Consider the following 21,062-nt stretch of genomic DNA (forward strand, 5'->3'; position numbering starts at 1 on the left):
TGCTTCAACCCATCATCCAAACATCACAAAGTTTAGGCCAACAGACTAACTGGAAGTGGTAAGAGTTCTATAAGCTTTAAAATAGCTTCTTCCAATGAAATGCCAGAAATCTAGTAGTAAATGCAGAGCTAAGTATACTACTGACCAGAAAGCTTCCCCATCGTCTTCAGGATTTCAACACACACTTCAATCTCAGTAGAAAACAAGTACCAAGTCTAACCATCCAGATGATAACCAAATGCTAATTTGCTTAGAGTCAAAACAGTAAAATTCAGTGATATGAATTTTTCTTTTTAACTTTCCTCTTTCTGCTTTCTTCTGAATTATTCTCATTTAGGCAGTTACTCAGATAAAAGCACATAGACAGTACATATTCAACACTGTGCACCATCTAAGAGCATGTCAGTCCAAAAATATTAAATTAAGAGCATCTTCTTCATACTCCAGTAATTAATTTTTATTTATCATACTGTAAGAAATATTGTTTACTATCAAAAGTAAGTGAAATAAAACAGTCACATCTTAAGGTCACAACAGCAAACTCCATCAAGGTAAACTTGGGAATGTTTCACCTAATCTTGAGTGTTTGGATTTTCCTTTTCCCAACAAAATATTAAGGCGTGAAATTTAATTTTCCCCGAGAAATGTTTTTATTATGGGAGTTACAGACATTATTACATAACTTACACTTGGCAGAAATCTCAAGTTTTATGTAAGCTAAACTGATCAGGGTTGATTTATTCTTAAGTATATTTTAAAAGGTTACTTCCCTGTAAAGATCTTTGTTTTGCTTTAGATATTCACAAAACACAATAATTGAAGGACTTTTCAACTAAAATACTACTAAAACAATAAAAGCAAAACATGCACTGAAGAGTTTCCACTTGTTTCTGGCTCCTCCCCATTCACATTTAAATCCAGTTCTTACAAGTTTCACAAATACACATTCATACCAATGTCCAATTTGTGTGGACTATTAAAGCCACAGCCATATCCCAGGGATCACGAATACATGCAGAGTATTAGCATTTGCTTTGATTTCTTTATCCATCCATCTATCAGTACAAGCAGCCTTTCGAGCAGAAAGGTTGCTGTAGAAACATCACAAGTGGAGAGTCACAACTGAGAATTTAAAAAAAAATATTTTAAAACACCTACTGTGCTCTCACTTCTCATTCTGAGTTTAATCATTCACCTTGCATATATTGCAAAGAGAAGGTCCACAAAACAATAGCAACTGTGCATGCAGTAGCATGTCAGCCAACAGGAATGTGACATGAACTCTTCTCTCAGGTTTATACAAGAACAAGAAAACTGAGAATTTGATTACAGGATTAAGGTAAAAACTTCAACCATATACCAACAAGTATCATTGTCCCAATTTATATATAAGTTGTGAGTTTACTTAAGGTCTCCTTAAAAAAGTTAACTCACATACAAAAGCAGTTAAAATAGTCTGCAAAGCTCAGAACGAGCAATGCTTGCAGAACAATGAAGTGCTATAAAAGATACATGCACAGCTAGGAGGCTGATTTTAAGGCTGTAAGCTACGTGTACTTTTGTCTATAATCCAAGGCTTTTCACTTGTAACTTACCATTACAAGTTGTTCAGTCTTTTCCGTAACAGTATCACTCATTAAGAATTGTCATTCTTGCAACAAGTGTTTTGAGAGACTAAGTTCTCCATTAATGACAAAAATGATGAGCTAAGTATTTCTGAGCTTGCATTCATCCATTTCCACTCTCAGGGGCAGCTCCAGAAAGACTGAGCTCCTGCTGCACCTTCAAGTTGTGTTCTGTAGGGCTATTTTGCTTTCCTTCCCTCCCCAGACTTAAAGACAGTTTCACAAACAACTCCAAGGCTCCATTCAACTGAGCAAAGCTGTCTGCTGATACACATTTTAATTCACAGGCAGACACTCAAGTTTAGAGTAACACACAGAGAAGTTGACAAGCTAACCACCATTTAAGCCTGCTGTGTTATATAAACAATATGGTGGAAAATGCCAGCCCTGAGCAAAACCATAATAAAGAACCAACCAGAACCTGTTCTCAGAGACTTACTCTATGCACATTAAAAAAAACCCAAAACATACCTTTTGAAGTCAGTTAATAAACAAAGTGTTTAATCTAAGTCATGTTCCTCAGCAGTTGAGAGTGAGCTATTAAATGCTTCCAAAGTCTGCAAAAACTATCCTTTCACTTCTGTCAAAAATGAGATTAAGAAAAAAGGGATAGGACAGACAAAAAATGCCATGGAAAAACACCTACTTTCTCTCCTCATAAATATTCCAAATGTCTTCCCAACTAACTCAAGCATCATATTTATTTTTTTTAAAGTCTCAGTTAAGTTCTTACCAGTTAACATATCACCAAGCCTGGTCAAAAAAACAAATCCTGCTTAGAACAAAAGCACCCTTTCTGCTTATACCGAAGTCACAGCCAACAAGGCTCTCATTTATCACTTAGCCTTCAATTCCAAATACACAAGAGCATGCATGTATTTTTATTCCAAAACATTAAAATTTGCTTATAAAGTATCCTACTTTCATATAGAACAACAGCATAGCAGTAATTTATGTTGAAGTGACATGCTAATTAAATACTACTCCTAAAGATTCCTTATGCAAAAAGCACCACTGTCATTTAATGCCATTAATAAAAAAATAGTAATTTTTGCAGCACTGGTAAAAAAAGTTCTAGCACATGGGCCCACTTCTATTACTCTATACCAATACAGTGAAACACTGCTCACAGCTGAAAGGAACAATCAACTGCTCCATGTCCAGAAAAGATCTTATTGTGTGCCTCACAATACCACTTCCAAACTGCTCCCATTCAAAGTAAATCCTATGGCATCATTGGGCACTAAGCCAGGAGAGCACAATTCTTCAACACACATGGTAACAATGTGTGTTAATACAGTTAAGAAAATGACAGTAAGTACCTTCCACCCCCTCCTCCTACCCCTATGAAAAGAAAGCTTCATTAACACATCTGCTTCAGTTTACTGCTGTGAAGGGAAACTTGAGCATCATTATTGATTCCTTAAACAACTGCAAAGAGTCACCCTTCAGTGGAGAGTGCTCCAAGAGATACTTCAGACAGAGTTCATGCTGTACCATCATAAAAGTGCCACTGTAACAGTAATTCTAAATTCGGAGGTCAACACTAAATACTTTTCAAAATGGTAGTAAAACCAGTAAGAACTGTAATACCCACAAGAGCTGAAATTCATCCAAAGCACAGTTATTGTAACATCACTACTGACAACAGAAAGTGAAGAATCACGTTAGTCCAAGTTCACCAAGGCCAGTTTGCTTACATGCATACATGGGGAGGGAATGTCACCACCAGTTCATACACCTCTTTTCAAATACAGACCCCTCTCTCCTTTTAAAGAAATCCCACATCATTGGTACAGCACAAATCGCAAATAAACAGCATCTGTCTTTCTATGCTTCCTTGAGTCTAGTACCATTGTTTGTACCTTTAAACAATACACCTCAAAATCGAACTCTCAAAGCTCCTATCAGGCATCCCCTTCTCACTGTGACTCAAGCATTGATGTTGTGGGGACACCAAACAAGCCCAGTCTAGAAGAAAATGGGTTTGCATTGTTGCTTCCAGGTTAAGCCAGCCTGTTAATACTCAACAGGAGGGGGATTTCTGCATTTAGAACAGACCAGAAAGAAGTCTGGAATTTCCAAGGTCTTCATATAAGTGAAGAGTAGCAGTTCAGCAAGTTAAACTGGCAGAGTTTTAACAAAAGACCTTTATGTTGTAGAAGGGTCAAAGATTATAAAAAGACATACGTTAGTACTTCAGATTTCTCCTCTCTTAACACCTTTATCAACTAAAGTCTCTTGCATTCACTCACCCAGCCAGAGCATAAAAGAAATCCAGGCAACTCTAAGGCTATTACAAGGCCATCCGGCCATACAACACGCTTACCTTGGATTACTGGCTTTCAAATCCAAGTCCAAAATTATGAGTGACAAACTGCATAAACTCTCCAAGCTTTCGCCACTTAATTTGTATTTTGAAAATGCACACAACCACAGCCACAAAAAAGCTTTAAGAAAAAAGCTGTTGCATTTCCAGCAATGAGAAAGCTATTTATACAAAGCAGAAATGCAATCAAGTACACAAGTTCAGGCAGTATCGAAACCTGTCCTTGCTCGAAGGGTTATGATTGCATATCTATGACCAAAGTGAAGTAATCTCCAACACTTCAGAAGGTGTGGCCCTTAAGTCTGCTTACAAACTTTGTGGCTAATTTTAGGCATGAAGCAACAACCCTCTACAGAGTCACATTACCGTCTAATTCCCTCTTTTTTATTGGGAAGGTGGAGTGTTGGGAGTTTTTAATCTTCATGTATTGGTTTGTTGTTTATTGGGGAAGGGTAAGAAATATGTGGATCTAATAAAGTGGCTGACTAAAATCTCACACTTTCTATACAACATCATCAATAAGTAGCAGGGATCAACAGAAGACCTATAAAGCAATACAGTTGCCATTAAGGATCAGAGAGTCCACCATCTCTGCATTTCAATGATTTTTTACTTCAAAACATACCAGATTACAACCATAAGTGGCCAGCATATACAAACTGCTCTCACAGACCACAACTTTCAGTTCAGTTTCATCCAAAAAGATTCCCATTCAAGTGCTCCAAGACCATTCCACATTAGCTAAAACACAGCAGGTGAGGATGACTGATTGGCTTCAAAAGAAAATTCCTAGCTGCAACTGAAATATTAACAGAGATACATCCCAAGTTCAGTTATTTGCACAATATGAGCATATTATTGAAACTACTCTTTCCACAGTTCACTTATTCTATTTTAAGTGATTTTACAGCTGAAACTGAAGAGTTTCACTTTACTGATGAATGCAAGAAAGACCAAAGATAAATTGTCTCAGGCACCCCAAAAAAACTTAAGAAAAGGTGCATTGTTTTCTGCTCAGTGTTTGTTTGGGGTTTTGTTTTTTTTTAAAATATAGCAGCCAAAGCAGTGTTTATCACTGGAGTACAGCAAGGCGGAACAAGACACATCAAGCTGTGAACTCCAGACCCTCCTATATGCTGCACAGCAGCAGAACTGAAACATACCACTGCAAGCTAGATACATGGAAGGGTGAGTCCTGTGAGGTTTGTGTCCAAAGACAGGCACTAGCTAAAATCTTATCTGAGAGCCTGACTCTCTTTCCCTGTCATCTACAAATATTTTATGGACCTGACAGATCTATCTTAGATTGGTAAGACAGAATACCCATTTTTGCCCAGCACTTTACTAAAAAGGAGATGCTGATGACAGTAAAAGATGAATTAATTTTAAATTTTATATGAACCAGCATGCTTTAACCAGGCCTTTTTATAGGCTCTGCCAGCTCAAAATGCTTCCTCAGAAATGCAAAGGCAGGGGGATGTCCTGTTCTAAAGAGACCCAGATTCAAATAGGAGGATTGTAAGCTTCTTCCATCCTCTTGACTTTAGCAAGGAGCTCTGGTTCTGATAAAGGTCTAACACAGTTTAAGTGTGCAATATATTCTTTTTCATGGAATTCTGGCACAGATCTGGTGAGGGGTGGAAGAAGTCCAGTCATTTTAGACAAGTGAAATCTTGAACTGTATGACAGCGTAACAGATCATAATATACCAAAACAACCGATGAGTTCCTTTCTTAAAAGGAAACAGTGCTACCCTTAAAATTCTTCAGTTTGTCTGACTCACTCACTGTGGAGCGTCTCCCTAGCATTCTGTAAAACCTGAACTAACAGTAGATATCTGAAGAATTCCCCATCTCATCTCCAAAGAACTTGCCTCCAATTCGTTATTCTAGAAGAGCTTTATTCACCCCAGGTGAAGCTCAGTATCAAAGAAAAGAGTTGGTAGGGCAATACGTAATTTAAACATCCACTGAGATGCAGAGACAACACAGAATGGGCAGAAGGGAATGAAGGGCTCACTATGCTTTTCTGTTAAGAGAGCTATTCTCCAAAACAAATTCTAGCTTACAAAATAACCAGCTACATAAGGCAGCAACTTCCACTTACTTCTTCATGCCACATTATTTGAGGGGAAAAGCCTTGTGTTTATCATCTGCTCTTCCACTTGTACAGTAGACTAGAGAAAGTGAAGCTGCATTTTTCAGACTGAATTCACTCTCCTCCAAGCTCCTTAGAAGTTGGCCTTCTTCATCCATTCAACAGTTGTTCAACTTGTTCTGTTAGACTTCACATTAGTAAGCCTACTACTACTTACACCAGTACACCTCATCTTCATTAAACTTTATAGCCCAGTTCCTTCATAGTAAAAAAATTGTGCCGCTGATCTGTATTATTTTAATACTCATCCCAAAACAATCAAGCCCAAGGTACACATATTCAGAAACTGCATCATTAATGTATCTGAGGGAGTAGACTATAGAGAGATTTGTCTACCATCACACCATAACCTTTCTTCATTAGACTGATCTTTTAACAAAGTTAAAGAAATACTTATATCCATACAGGCTTCATTCATGGCAGTAACAATACAGTCATCCATGGAAAAGTTTTAAGGATCTTCTTTGTTCTGCACTGCAGAGGCAATCACAGAGCAAATACAATCTGGTCCGCTTGATCACTATATCAGGCATGTTAAATGATGACAAACTTCTTTTTTTCTTGAATTATTCAACAGCTGCACAGGATTTATATGCAGTACAAAGGTAAAAAGTACCAGTTATTCAGACTTCTCCAAGAGGAACACGTTTTCCCAGACTCCCAGTAACAGATTCACCCTGCCATCCCCCTCCCATATTTTTAATATCAAGGAAGAAATAGGGGGAAGAATTTGTTATTACCTGTAATCTATGGAAAACAGCTTTTTTCCCCCCTATAACTCTACTACTGCTATTCTAGCTGAACTGGCATGGCAGTGAGCTATCTATGGGTTTACCCCATGCAGTAACAGTACAGGCAGCACGGAGCAAAAAGATTTCACACAAGTTTCAATGCTTGGACTGCAGAGTGAAAACCATTATTCTCTAAATCACATCTATTACACTGTTACACATTTGAACACTCACAGACAGCAGTCATACCTTCCTCCTACTGCGTCGTCTTGTGGCTGGGCCCCGGCAGTGTTCCTCTGTGAACGTCGCAGTGACCCCCCTGGATTGTTATTAGGCCGGTTGGACATTGGCACCTCTCTCCTGAAGGGACATACCCTTTCTAGACACTATCATTCACTGAAAGACAAGAGAGGAAGAGCCATAAGATATGTGGCATGAAGACTCACCACCACACCTACAGAGGCAAATCTAAAACACTATCTTTTAAGCAAAAACTGAAGACAAAAACTTTCAAACAATTTTTAGTTAAAAGACACATGGACAAGGTTCTTCTCAAGAACATTTAGAATCTTAATATGGAGCACCCAGGTTTTGGTTTATACAGCATGCAGATAATATACTGAACTAAATGACCTTTAAAGATCCCTTCCAACCCAAACTACAAACCCCTCTATGATTTTGTGATGATACGCTTCTTTTCTAGCAGGCTTCTCTAATTATAAGGAGACAGGACAAATGCAATTTAGGAGAATCTGTGTTTATCAATGTTAAGGAAAAACTCAGTGCTTAACAGCAACAGTATTCAAGTATTTTAATTTTCATCGAAGGAGATTACAAAGCCCATTTCAGGAATAAACAGCAGTATTCACAACATAACTATGGTGCTTTCCAAACAGCTTCTTTCTCTAATCTGATTTATGCAACTTTCATTTGCATAAAGCAAGATATATAGTCATTCAGGAAAAAAGATCTAGCTTTATAATCAGGAAGTTCTACTCATGAGAGCTAAATTAAAGGGGAAAGGTATTTGAGACAGAAGGATTCATGAGTATACAATTTTTTTAAAAAATAATTTATGATGGCTTTGTAGTACTACTTTTGGTATTGCTTTGTGACTGTTAGAGGTCTACAGATATTATTTTGGCAGTTATTTATAGAAGATCACCATAACCCCCAGCCACAGTCCTCAGAAACACATTTCAAGAACAAGCCTTGGTTAATTCCTCAGTGAAGAGAGGTGACTTCGTATCCTGTGCTAAATTGGTATTTTCATGTAGAGCATAGCAACAGGACCACAACCAGCAAATCCAGTTTTACTGTTTCTAATTTTGTGGAATCTGGTTAAAAAAAAAAAAAAAAAAAAAAAAAAAAAGAGGTACTTGCAGGTAAAAAAAAAGAAGCTGTAAGAAGGAAATAACCCAAGTTTAAGAACTCAGCAGTCTGTATGCTGATTTGGTATCTATTATCTCCAGAGCACAACATACAAGAAGGCTGTCACAAAAGTTTAAAACACTGCAGCTTCAGATTCAAATTCAAATGTCTCCAATGAAATAATTTTCAGGATCTGGCATTGTCAGTAAAAACAGTGAACATAGCTGAACATAACTGTCTGTTCTTCTGAAAAGGGCCTATAGAAGTGAACAAAGGTGACAGGAGGGGAATCCTAAATGATGCAGTTTTACAGTAGGCCATTAAGAAACCAGGCATATAAACCCATATTATGCAAACCATTACCTCACACATGATGCTAAAAGGAATATGTATATCATCCATATACCTGCACAGCACAGGAAATTATTGATCAGGCTTCTGCTAGTTCAGATTCAGTCTTATTACACTATAATAATACAACCTAATACTGAAGGGTCACACTTAACATGCCAGAAATACTTTAAATATTTCCAGGAATTGAGTAAGAATACAAGTTAGGCAGAAGAATTGCTCTCCATCCTAATCCCCCCATCACAGGAGTCAAAAGCATCTTTTGAAAGTTTTTCATGTTCTTTCTAGTAAGAACTCCAACATGGCAGCAAACTGCAAGCACAGAAAGCAGACTTGAATAACAAATCACTTTTACCTTCATTCATTTAGTTTGGGTTTTTTTTTTTACCTTATGCTTAGGAACTTGAAAGAATCTAAGTAAAGCACAAAATACACAACTCCACAAAGTACAGCTGTTGAACCTCTTAGATAGAGAGCACGATGATTAAGCTGAGAAAGCTATAAACACTACTACTCAAAAGGTGAAGTTTACCTCGTCACAATTGTTTCTTCCTATTCAAACTCCTTAAACAAAGCCAGTATTCCCACTAACAGAAAGTTTTAATGCTTTTCAGTAAGATGCAACACCAATCTACAACTTCTTATATTTTAGAGCACAAAAAGATTTACAATGACACAGAAAAAGCTTGCAACTGCTGGAAATCATGCCGGCCTGCTGGTGTAGCCAGATCAGTCAAGTTGAAGAGATCTTAAGTTGCAGCAATTTCTTCAGAACAGCAATGCAAGAAACAAAGGCCAGCATTAACCAGGCTGAAAGCTGAGCAAGGGCTCAGCACTACCTAGGGGGTCCAGCTGAAGTCAGTCACAGGCACTGTCAAATGTTGTTGTGCATTCTCTTCTTATTTCCTTGTATTCAAACACTAAATGAAAAAAACCCACCTCTCTCCTATCAGAAATGAAGTGCATTTTATGCATTTTCCAAAAGGAAGGAGTAGTGTCCCCTTCCACATGAAGGTCAGCTGGCACTGAAACTGCACTAATGTCAAACTTTCAGTCATGCTACAAAATGGTTGCCACAGAACTATTGTCTCACCTTGCACTGATTAAAATGTGCATTCCAGCAGGTTTCATTCTGCAAGGAGCAGCACTCACTTAGACCTCTGCTACACACTTTAGCCATGCACTTCCCCATCTAGGGCCAGAACATGGGGTTCTCCACACCCTACCACCTGAGCCAGCTGAAGAAAATATCACACAGACAAGCCTAGCCCTCCCTACAGAAACTTGAGTTTAACACTGATTTGCCTGGGTGTGCTGGTTTTGTCTCACAGGCTTAATTTACTCAGGGTGGCTGGTACAGGGCTGTGTTTTGGATTTCTGTTGAACACCACATTGGTAATAGAGTACAGTGTTGATAATACAGATATTTTTGTTATCAGTGAAAAGTGCTTAGAAAGAACCAAGGCCTTCTCCGCTTTTTGTACTGTTAGTCATGCTGGTGAGGAAGCATGAGGAGCATGGGAGGCTGGGACAAGACGCAGCAAGGAGAGGTGATCCAAACTGACCAAAGAGGTATTTCAGACCATATGACTTCATGCTCAGTATATAAAGTGGTAAGAAGGAGGAAGAGAAGGACATTTAGAGTGATGGTGTTTGTTGCTCCTGGAGAAGGCTGAACACCTGCCCAACCATGGGAAGCAGTTAATTCTTTGTTTTGCTTTGCTTGTATGCTTGGCTTTTGCTTTTCCTATTAGGCTAATCTCACAACTCACAAGTTTTCCAGTTTTTACCCTTCCAATCCCACTGGTGGGGGAGTGAGCCAGCAGCTGCCTGATGCTTGATTGCTGGCTGGGATTAAACCATGGCACAGGGTCAGCCAGACACTTTAAGTAGTCTGTGCTTATAAGTTATGTAGCACAACATGTTGTCATACACACGGTATTTTCAGCTGCATAGAAGAATGAAATGACAACGGTTTTATCCTGTAAGGCATCTGTCAAGTCAAAATGATGTCCAGAGTTTTCTTCTATACTGATACCTCTCAACTTAACTGAAATTCTTATTGTGTGCTTGTTGCCCTATGAGTCCCAGATTGCTTTTAAATACAATGCAACTTATGATTCAGCTGTGACCTTTAACATTGAAATGCCAACTTAAGTTTCACTGCAAGCCACACAAAACCATGTGCCCAGTTAGTTGAGTAATGAAGTAGTATCTTCACAACTGCACCTTCCACATCCTAAAACAACAAGAGAAGAGCCCAGAGATTCCCAAATATCAACTGTCCTCATTCAGACTTGTCCCTTGATCTCTGAGCTCACTCCAAGCACTCAGCTTCTTTCCCACTGTCAGACACCTACATTCAAAAAAAAAAGTGCAACTCAGTAAGAGACCAGATGAATATGCCAGTGCAGTCCTGCCAGATTTACAGACAGCTTCTTCAACTACACTGCTTCTTCCCCACACCCACAATAACAAAAAGCTATAATCATCCATCAGACCTCCATGGTTCCACAACAGACAATGCTATTTAGGAAATTTTAAGCTCATGTCTCCTTCTAGCATAAAATTATCTGCACACAAGCCTTTTTAGTTAATGTTTTATAACTCCATATTCCTAGCTATGATGATGCCAAAGCATGGGCCTGCAGAGGCTCTCATCATAAGCAGACTCTTTAAAATGAAGATGAATTCCGAAAGCCAGCATTTCACAAACTCACAACATATCTTCAAAAGCCATGTAACAACACTGCTATCTAGCACTTATTATGCTACATAGTATTTCTGAGTTTTAGCAAACTATTTGATTACTACTAAGAATAGTCTTTGTTATTGTATAGGAAAGCAACTAGAATTAATTTCTGAATACCTGACATACCCACTGCAAAGACTACAGCTAATGTATGGTCAGCATATTGCTTGGAGAGGTTCTACAGGAATAAGACAAAAACTACCCGTGACCTTGCAGTGAAGCTTTTACCTTTCATGTTGGAAAAGCCAACAGGAAACAACTAACGTGCCTCCCTGATTTTGAAGCAAACTGGGAAAACAACTACACAACAAGCCTGTATTAGCCTTTGCTTAGCATCCAAATCATTCCATGAAGGATAGGAGGAATTAATGTAGCTACCCTGACATAGGCTACTGAGAGAAAGAACACTGAGTAAACTGAAGAACTCCAACATGCTCTAGGGCGACTAACAGGGTAACAAGGCAAATTAGTAACAATACCTGTAAAACAAAAAAGAACTGAATTCTTCTACAAAGGCCTTCTTTATCTCCTTGCATGAGCTCTGAAACTTGTTTGAGGTGCTTGCTATGCTTGGATTTGTTTTATTGTTTAGGGTGGTGGTTTTGTTTTGGGTTTTAAGTTCTTTGTAAGAATCTTGGTTATACTAGAGGTTTTTGGGGTTTTTTTTTTCCCAAGACTCTTGCACTCCCCTGAATATTTCAGGATATACTTAGCATTTTTGCCTATAATGCTCCATCATAATACCTGTTACCTGCTTGGAGTTAAGGACACTGGTCAGCACCCTTCTCTTTAGCCCAAAAAACCCAGTGCCTTATTTAATGCAGCTGCTGCAGCAATCCAGCTTCTCAAAATTGTACAGACTTACTGCCCTGAAGTCAGTATTAGGCAAAAGAGGGGGGGTGGGGGGGAGAAGGATCCTGTCTTCACAGGAGGATGTTTATATACCTTGCAAGTTCAGAACATTTTCTTCTAGCAAGTTGCACATCCTGCCAGCCAGAACCCAGAGTTCAGCATACATATCAGAAAATATTAAACCTAAGACTTCAGATTTGTATTCCTTTACTTCAATGCAGACATTAATTTACTTCATCAGCTGTTTCTGTGATAAATCTTGTCATTTAAGATAGAAACACTCTAAATATATAAGCATACAACACATTTAAGAGCTCAGACTTCAATTGTGACTAAACTGAAGAAATTACTGCCTACAGTTTATTAACTGCTGAATTGTTTCAGATTTAAATCATTTTCAACTGATCTCAGCTGCACCTCATTTTTGCTCACCGTTCACAAGGATCTCCTCATTTACCTGCAGACATACACACCTCTTTACTTGCCTTACAAGCAAGCACTTGCAAGTACTCAATTACTACTTCTACTTCAATAGCTGACTTAAATTAAGATGACTTTTTAGTCCAAGAAATTGCTTTAAACTCAGTCTTCTGCAGCTGATTTTGACACGATATTCTCCCTCCCTATACTCTCTAAATTCAAGAGCTACCCATTCATTCTTTTTCCACAGAGGTCCTCACCTTAAACAGATTTTAAAGCCCCACAAAGGCAGAAGTTTGTATTTTCAGTTTAGCAGCCTCTTGTCCCATCTGCTTGTGGATGTGGCTCATGGAAGAATTTTAGGGAGTGGATACAGTAACATACTGAAAACTTTCTAGAGAAGTTTTCTGCCACATGTCCTAAACTCTCATCATCCCTCTCTTCTCCCTGACAGTAAATTTCTATACACAAGCAAGCGGAAAATATGTTCTCCCACGAGCAGCAAGGTGCTGTAAAGCATAGGAAGGTATATGTATTTCATCTGCATTCATGCAAATCCAGAGTTATTCAGCTGCATGAAACCACTGAGCCTCAAGAAAATGACAAGCTTTTCTTCTTTCAACACAGTAAGACCAAGCTAACACTTAATTTCCTTATCTGCTCCTATTTCTACATTATCCCCATGAATAACCCTAAGTTGTCTTCATGATTCAAAGATGCCAGAGTACAGAGGCTTCCCTGCTACACTGCATCTAATGATGTAGAATTCACATGGTGACTTTTAACAAATAACTTCCTTTAACACAAAAACCATACAAAATCCATACCGAATCACATAATAGGCTGGACCATGTTCTCTTTGTATTTTCCTTCTCCAATGCTAGAGAAGAGCTAGAGAACTACACACACAGAGCTGCATATACAGACACCCAAACTACAGCAAATTCAGTACACACATGAAAATCTCCAGGATAAACAAGACTCTACAGCCTTCTCATGATGTAACATACCTCACTGCCAAGATGATAGACAAATGGGTATCAAGGAAGTTTCTTCTGCAAATATGCATGTACAGTTGTAAGGAAATACATGTCTACAACTCTGGCACAGAATTCCTACAGATTTATATTAGCTGCATCACTTTTGTCACTTCTCTTTGATGATATTAATAAGTATCAACTGGAAGACAAGCAAAGTTTAATAGCAGAGGCAAACTCCTCTTCAGACCAGAGGTCCTTTTGATGCAGAGTTCAACTAAGTACAAGAATTAAATCAGAATTATTTTAAAAAGCCTTGGCTGGAAAGAATCTCTTGATGATATGGACCAACCACCTGCTGAAAGTATGATCTCAAATTACACTACACAGCTCTCATTCTGAGAAGTGACAATTGCTAACTATATTGACAAAACACATTGAGTCCTGAGCAAGAAGTGAGTCACAAGAGCTACCCTGCACAAAGGGGAAAGAGAAACAAAAAAATCACAAATTAAGGTATCAAAGCCTTGCCATATATAAAAGTATGCAAAGAAGACACCACCAGAATATCAGAAACTTTAAAAATTCATGCCACAGACGTCAGTTCAAGCAACCTGAGATCTCAGATCTAAGATGTACACATACCCAATGACACACTCCTCATCCCTTCCAAGGACAACTGCTCTGAGAAAAGAGCTAACTATGGCCCAGCTCCTCACTGCATTCACACAGAGCTCCCCCCCTTGATTCCTCAAAAGCACAATCCAGTAACCTGGACTAAAACAAAGAAGTAAGAAGAATAAGCATGTGAGCTACTCACTTCAAAGGAGCCCAGTCTCTGAAGAAATTATAATTAGGACCAGCTCATACACCCATTTTTACACTGAGTAACCTTAGACAATACATAAGCTCTTAGCCAGAGAATAATTTTCCAAGTTGCCAACAAAAAAAAAAAAACAACAAAAAAAAAAAGATAAAAACTTCAGTAAAATAATTCTCCCTAGATTCATTTACAGTGGAAGAGTTTTTTAATTTATCTTCTCTGGAACCACTGGACTGATTTCAACATAAAGAAAAAAAATTAAATCAGTCAAGGAACAGGAGTTATTCCCTGTTCCTCTGTCTTTACAACAAAGAGTCTTCAGAAAATTAAGGCAAACTTTGGGCCTTGCTACATTAGTAAGTCAGCCTTCCCTTTCCCAAGCTTTCAAGAGCTCAGCCCTTGCCTACCGTTCTAGCCAAGATAGTGGCAGTGCTGAAGGCCACCTCAGCAGAAGAGCAAAATGAGTGGCTAAGAGCCTTACTAGGTAAGTTTTCAGGCTGTATTTATGTATATATTGTCTAATGACAGAAAACTGGGAAGAGAGTCTTTGTATGAAAGAGGAAGGGATAAGAGCAAAAAAGTCTGTTTGTGATCTCCTACTGCTAACTGGAAGTTCAAATACTCATTATCTGAAACCAGAAGATTTAGAAGTTCCCACAGGTGACAAGAACACTGAAAACACCTCTGAAAAGATGCACAGCATTACTCCCTAGAGGAATGCCCAGGCTGTCAGGATTATATGATCCAAAAGGTCATCCATGCCATGACCCCAAGCAAGCAAAGTAGCACATTAACCTACTGACTTCTGGATACTGTCCTTCTGAGAGGACTGGAAGATATGAGAAGTCAAGTATTGTTTAAGAAAAAAAAATGTAAGTACACATATTACATGTTTCAGTGCTGTTAAGAACAGTTCTGTGACAATGACTGAGTTGCAGATGCTGAACAGTCTACCCGGCTTCAAGCAGGTCAATTGAATTTGAAGTCTGAGACAGCAGAGACTTTTCATTGGACCTGGTACAGGAAAAGAAAACTAAAGACTTCCAGGGACCTGGAAGAAACATAAAAATTTGTTTCATTAAGATTACAGAGAACTGACAACCACCACTCCTTTAGAAATAAAACAGTGGATTGGCCTTTATACCACAGCCCGAACCTCAGTAAGTCCTTCTGGGCTGTGGAAAAGTCAAATTGAAATAGCAAATGGGTCAATACAAACACTCAAAATTACCAAAAAGTGTAGGTACCACTGGCAGTCAACAATGCAATTAACTTGTCAGCTGAAGAACCAAGAGAAACCTATGGATAGAGGGGAAGAACCAAGAGAAACCTATGGATAGAGGGGAAGGCCACAAGATAGCTAAAAAAGACTTAATCAAGCACCTGCAGAAGTTAAAACAGCAGAACATTCCCACTCATCTAAACAGCTTAAAGGAACAAAAAAAAAAAAAAAAAATTAAAAAAATAAATTAAAAAAAAAAACTTGTACAGGATACAAGGGCAAGTTGAAGTCTATCAGGTGTGACTGTACAACTGGTGTTCCCAGTTCACGGTACACAAGTATCCAGAGGTTCATTTTGTTACTGAAGAAAAAAAACAATCTTTGCATTTGTGCACTGAGAAATCAAAACCAGGTCTAAATCCTAACTGAAATATTGCAAGGGTTCAGAGGTGGTTGAGAACATTAAGACAATAAAAGCTTTTACTTGTACAGTCCTTTTTTTCCTCTGGAAAAACAGAAACTGCAGTCTGAGGAGAAAAGTTAGGGAAGCTGCAGGAAACAAATATAATGGTCTCTTGAGGGCATCCTTCTACAGTTCTGCCATATTACTGCTATCTTCTATGCTCATCAAGGACTGAAATATTACAATTTGTGTTACTCTTTGGACTGCACTTTGGTTCCCAAAACAACACACGCGTCAGCCAGATCTTTGATCTTCATCCAAAGGAGAAACTAGAAAAAACACAAAGCAATTCATTTTTTTTTCTTTCCCTCTTGCTTCTCTGTAGTTTTACATTATGTATTGAAAGCGCTGTCAACAGCAACTATTCCCCTTGGTTTTGGGTGCACAAGTAATAAAGAGTTAACTATAAAAATAATCTCCTAGAACATTTACTCACTACTTCATTCAAATAATTTGCCCTTGTTAAAAAAACTTCAAATAGTCAAGTTGTTCTTCTCCAAATAAACCAAATTTGATATCTCTCCATGTCACTGTTCATAACATGTCCAAACTAGTTCAGTGACAAGTTTTCCTCTAGTATGTAGTCTGACTTGAATTTATTAACAAAAGGAAGGGAATGCTCTCACTGTGGCAGAGCACCAGGACTCCAAGCTTCAAGAAAATATTATCATGCTTACAGTACCTGTAGTTTCTCAGTCTAAATTCAATGATCTATATTACTGTGGCTTCTTAACCAGCTAAACATTAAGTTCTGTTGCATAATGCAGTCAACTCTGCAGCAGTTAAGTTTTTTACTACAGAGATAAAAAGATTATCAAAGTCATAAGAACCCAGAAACTCCCGAGTCAATCTGTATCAAGGAAAAGAATAGTCTGATCTGGAAAGCTGCAAGCCAGCCAGCAACAGCTCAGTTTAAGAAGTAGCCCAGAGGTATTTAAGCCATGTCAGTAACACAAAGATTTGTTAGACCACACAGAGAACAGGCACACACAAACAATAGCAAATGTTTGCTGCAAAATACTGAACCAGGTTTCGTATCTTTGTTGACAGGTCTTTTTCCCTTCCAGCACAGCAATGGGAAACAAAGGAAAATTAAGGAATAAAGATGTTCAAAGTTTCATCTTCTGTACACTTGTGTCACAGAGCAAAATTTTTCTGCCAAATCAGTTCTACAGCAAAGAGCTTGACTTCACCTCTACAGGACCTTTAAAACTACTTGTCACTACTGTTACTTACTGACAAAGTCTACACTACGAGAGCCCCAGGATGCAATTCTGCTACCAGGTGTTTACAGAAGTTCAGCTTGTAATAACAATGAAAATAGTTATTTTCAGTTTTAAAAAAAAAAATCAAACAAAAGCAGCTCTCTCCAACAGAAAATAACATTCTCCAACAGCCAAATTCTGACCAAAACCATGCTATTTGTACATAAAGTGAACTGATGTGAATTCTTCTTTCTTGCAGGCTTTTAACCAAAAAACATCATAAGGAATAGAAGTAAAACCTTACCTGATCTTCATTTTCAGATTCTCTAGGAACCCTTGTTTAGTAGGGGCCAAAAGTCACTATCTGAACTGTGGTTTAAGCTTTCACTAAAAGTATAATAAAATTTTAAAAGCCAAAACAAACACAAAACCACATTGTCTGGCAAGAATGAAGAAGACTCTACTCAGAAGACAGGAATTCACTTGAATGAGGAACTTTATCTTCTGTGAGATAACATGAATCAAAGCAAAGAATTCTTCATGAAGTACAGATCAGTGACACTGTCAGAAAAGAAGGCAAGCCAGAAGCAGGTGGTCAAGCTAAGACCAAGTAAAACAAGTGTGGCAAAGATGTGAAAGGAGGCATTTATTACCAGAGAAAGAGAAAAAAAAACAGCTGAGTGATTTGTACAAATTTCAATTTAGTAGCTTATTTCAGTACTTTCATGAAAGTGAACCAAGAGGTACTCAAAACCATCTACTCTACATCTGCCCTGCCCAATGCTTAATGCCCAGCTGTCTTCGGGCTGCATAGCTGCACTTTCTTACACCACCAGTCTGAATGCAGAACCTACTGCTCAAACACCAAGCCTCTTCCCTATTCTAATACTATATACCAGATGGTGCCTTATTTGCAGTTCGCCATTCAACTGCATCTGGCACACACAGCCCTTAAGCAAAACCAAGTGCAATAGCACAAGACAAACAGTGATGTGGTGCACAGCTGTGTCCTACCTGCAGAGCCTGTTAGACAATACATGCCCAGGTTCCAGCATGGAAGGTTTTCTGAGACCTGCCAAATTCCTAATCAACTTTTGCCAAGCTGTCTTAAATTACTGAGATACCTATTGACTTCAGTGGCTAGTAAAACGTGGTTTGGTCACCCCAAGTCTAAATTAATGCAAGACTATCTTTGCAATCTCCTACACAACTTAAAGGGTCCAGGCAAAAACAAAAAAACAAAAAGCAAAGAACTTTAATCAGCCACTAGACTGAAGAAATTCAGAGACTGTCACAGAAGTCACTGCTGGAAAAAGAAACACAAAAAACCAGTTGACTTGTATATATGGGTTAGAAAAGTGCCACAGATGAACCCAAGACTACAGGTGTAAGGGTATTATAAAAACAAGGTAAAGAAGTAGAAGACTGAGTCTTCATTTTGATAATACTCAGCTTCAGTTCTAAACCTGTCTACAAAACTGCTCAGTAATAGCAGCATGTCTTAAAGAGAAAAAAAACTACAAAGATAAAACCAAAAAATTCAAAAAATAACTTAAGCTTCCTAACCAGATAGAAAGTACTCATCTGTTTTCTACTCACCTAGAATGGGTCCTCAGATTTTTGCATCTTCAAAATGTAATTTAGAAAGTTTGGGACAAATCAGAAGGAATTCAGGAGTTTGTGTCTTGTTTTCCTAATCACTGATGTCTAGCATTGATTCAGACTAATGCCTGTTAGGGCTTCCTTTCCCACACTAGCTCAAGCAGGTTATGCTGTTCTGAACAGAGACTTCATCCAAATGCTACACAGAAAAGGTCATAGGCCTAATGCATAGCAAGAGTCCTACGCCACACGACACAATCTGGGAAATGGCTTAATTGCAGTCATTGAGGAAGAAATCCAATTAAAACAGGTTAAGTTTCCGGCTTCCTCAGCACTGGATCTGCATATGGATCTTTTGCTATCATAAGAACACTGTAACAACAAATAAGGGGATTAAAACACATTGAAGTTTTCTAAACTGGGCAATGCTCAACCCAGCAGCATCTTGCAATTATATTCCACAGACACATTCTCTTGTCCACGGAAAAATTTATACATTTACGTTTTATCTTAGAGTGATTTAATTAGAAGCAAGCTCTAATACACATACCAAATTACTGACGCAGACATAATTAAAGACATTTACCTTGTATGAAATCATGAACCAAAATGCCTACCAAATGTCTGTGTAAACAGAAGAATTTCTGTGTAAAGCTGAGCAAAACGAAGTTACAACCCAAGAAACACCTGTTAAACACTAAGGATTAAGCTGACTTCAAACTGATCCTATTAATTGTACAATCATGACTTGACAGGGCTCAGAGCTATTCTTTCATGTTAAATACACCGAACAACAAAATATTAGTTCCCACAATTGCATTTAAGGAAGGTTCAAACTTTTACAGTCATGGAAGAAATTATCAAAAGCCAGAGTTTTATGAAGGAATTTAACAACTTTATGGCACACTTTTTTTGACCAGTATCTACTCCACTTTTACACCTTCTCAGTGCTCCATAAATAAAACAAGGGAATGTTGTGGAAACAAGGCATTGTACACGATGCTGAACTAGAGCAAAACTAATTATTAGAGCTCTCTGAAGTGCTGTTTAGCAGGACACCAGATTTAGTCTTAGTTTTAAACTAGACAAGCTTAAAATCACCAAATACACACAAAAAAAGTCTGCTACAAATTCCTCCCCTCCTTTCCTCATGTGCAAGAGCCACTAGGACATTTTTCTGCTCTACCTCACCAATGATTTTTTACCTCGTCTTTCCCAGGCTACCCACACACTTTCCTTGAACAAGAACAACTGCCACTATGCCCATATGTTACAAGCTCACAAGACTAACAAGTTAACACTAATGAGGTGTTTTTCCTAGGGTCCTAGCTTGGCCAGGTTTGTCAAAGTCTGAATTTCTTGTCAATAGTCAATCACTTCAGAGCTGGAAGAAAGCCTACTTATACTTACTTTCTGCCAACAAAATGTTCCAATAGGTACTGCCTAAGTCTGTTCATAGCTTTTTGTTACCTTCCAGCTAAACTGCCACTCTCTGATGAATACAGAACAGTATCAGAAGAACACAATCTCTTCACCACCGTGAGACACTCAAAAGAACAAGTAGAGCTGTAAGTTTTCTTCAGCACGATCAAAATGATTACTTAAGGAGTAGATATCACAATAGCTGGTTTGATAAGCCTTTACTCCTGCAATTTGCTCTGTGACCCAATCAGAATACTAAAAGAGTTGTCTCCTATACTGGTGACCTTTCATCCAACACTAATGATTAACTATGCTTTATGAGCAAACCTACAACCTACTGGCCCCCAAAACAACACATTACGTATGGCCTTTTCTAGGACTGAAAAAGAGTACAGTGAGGAAGAGAGGAAAGGAAGACTGTGTTTCTTCTAAATGTTTTGTGCACACATCAATTATGTAACACGTTGAAGCAAAGCAATGCATCCATCTTGCTACACTCATAAAATACATTTTTGAGAATATGAAAATAACCCCATATTGATAATATGACACTGAACTGGAAGAAAAGTTCACTCAACTCCCATGCAACATTTCTTGTCTTTCTGGCTTATTCTCATCGTTTGGGTTTTTTTCTTTAAAGAATATTGATAAGACACTCAAGAACTACTTCGCATCATCCTCTTTACTCTCATCCTCTTAAAAGCCATTTAACAAAATGCACTAGTAAGGAAGACAAACAAAAAGGTATTTAACTGGAGAG

At 38.2% G+C, this 21,062-nt stretch overlaps 1 protein-coding gene across 14 annotated transcripts in view; it reads right to left on the bottom strand.

Moving 5' to 3' along the window:
• TRIP12 (thyroid hormone receptor interactor 12) overlaps positions 1–21,062 on the bottom strand; it is a 79,120-nt gene that overhangs the window by 44,644 nt on the left and 13,414 nt on the right. For 13 of the 14 annotated variants that reach the window (XM_056498390.1, XM_056498387.1, XM_056498398.1 and 10 more), the window contains exon 2: positions 7,092–7,238. In XM_056498390.1, the coding sequence (XP_056354365.1) occupies positions 7,092–7,189 (98 nt within the window). In that variant the 5' untranslated portion in view covers positions 7,190–7,238. Of the gene's footprint in view, positions 1–7,091; positions 7,239–21,062 lie in introns of those variants that run through there. The other variant, XM_056498401.1, reaches the window with a different exon arrangement.

Source organism: Oenanthe melanoleuca, chromosome 9, assembly GCF_029582105.1.
Source record: "Oenanthe melanoleuca isolate GR-GAL-2019-014 chromosome 9, OMel1.0, whole genome shotgun sequence".
Taxonomy (NCBI): Eukaryota; Metazoa; Chordata; class Aves; order Passeriformes; family Muscicapidae; genus Oenanthe; species Oenanthe melanoleuca.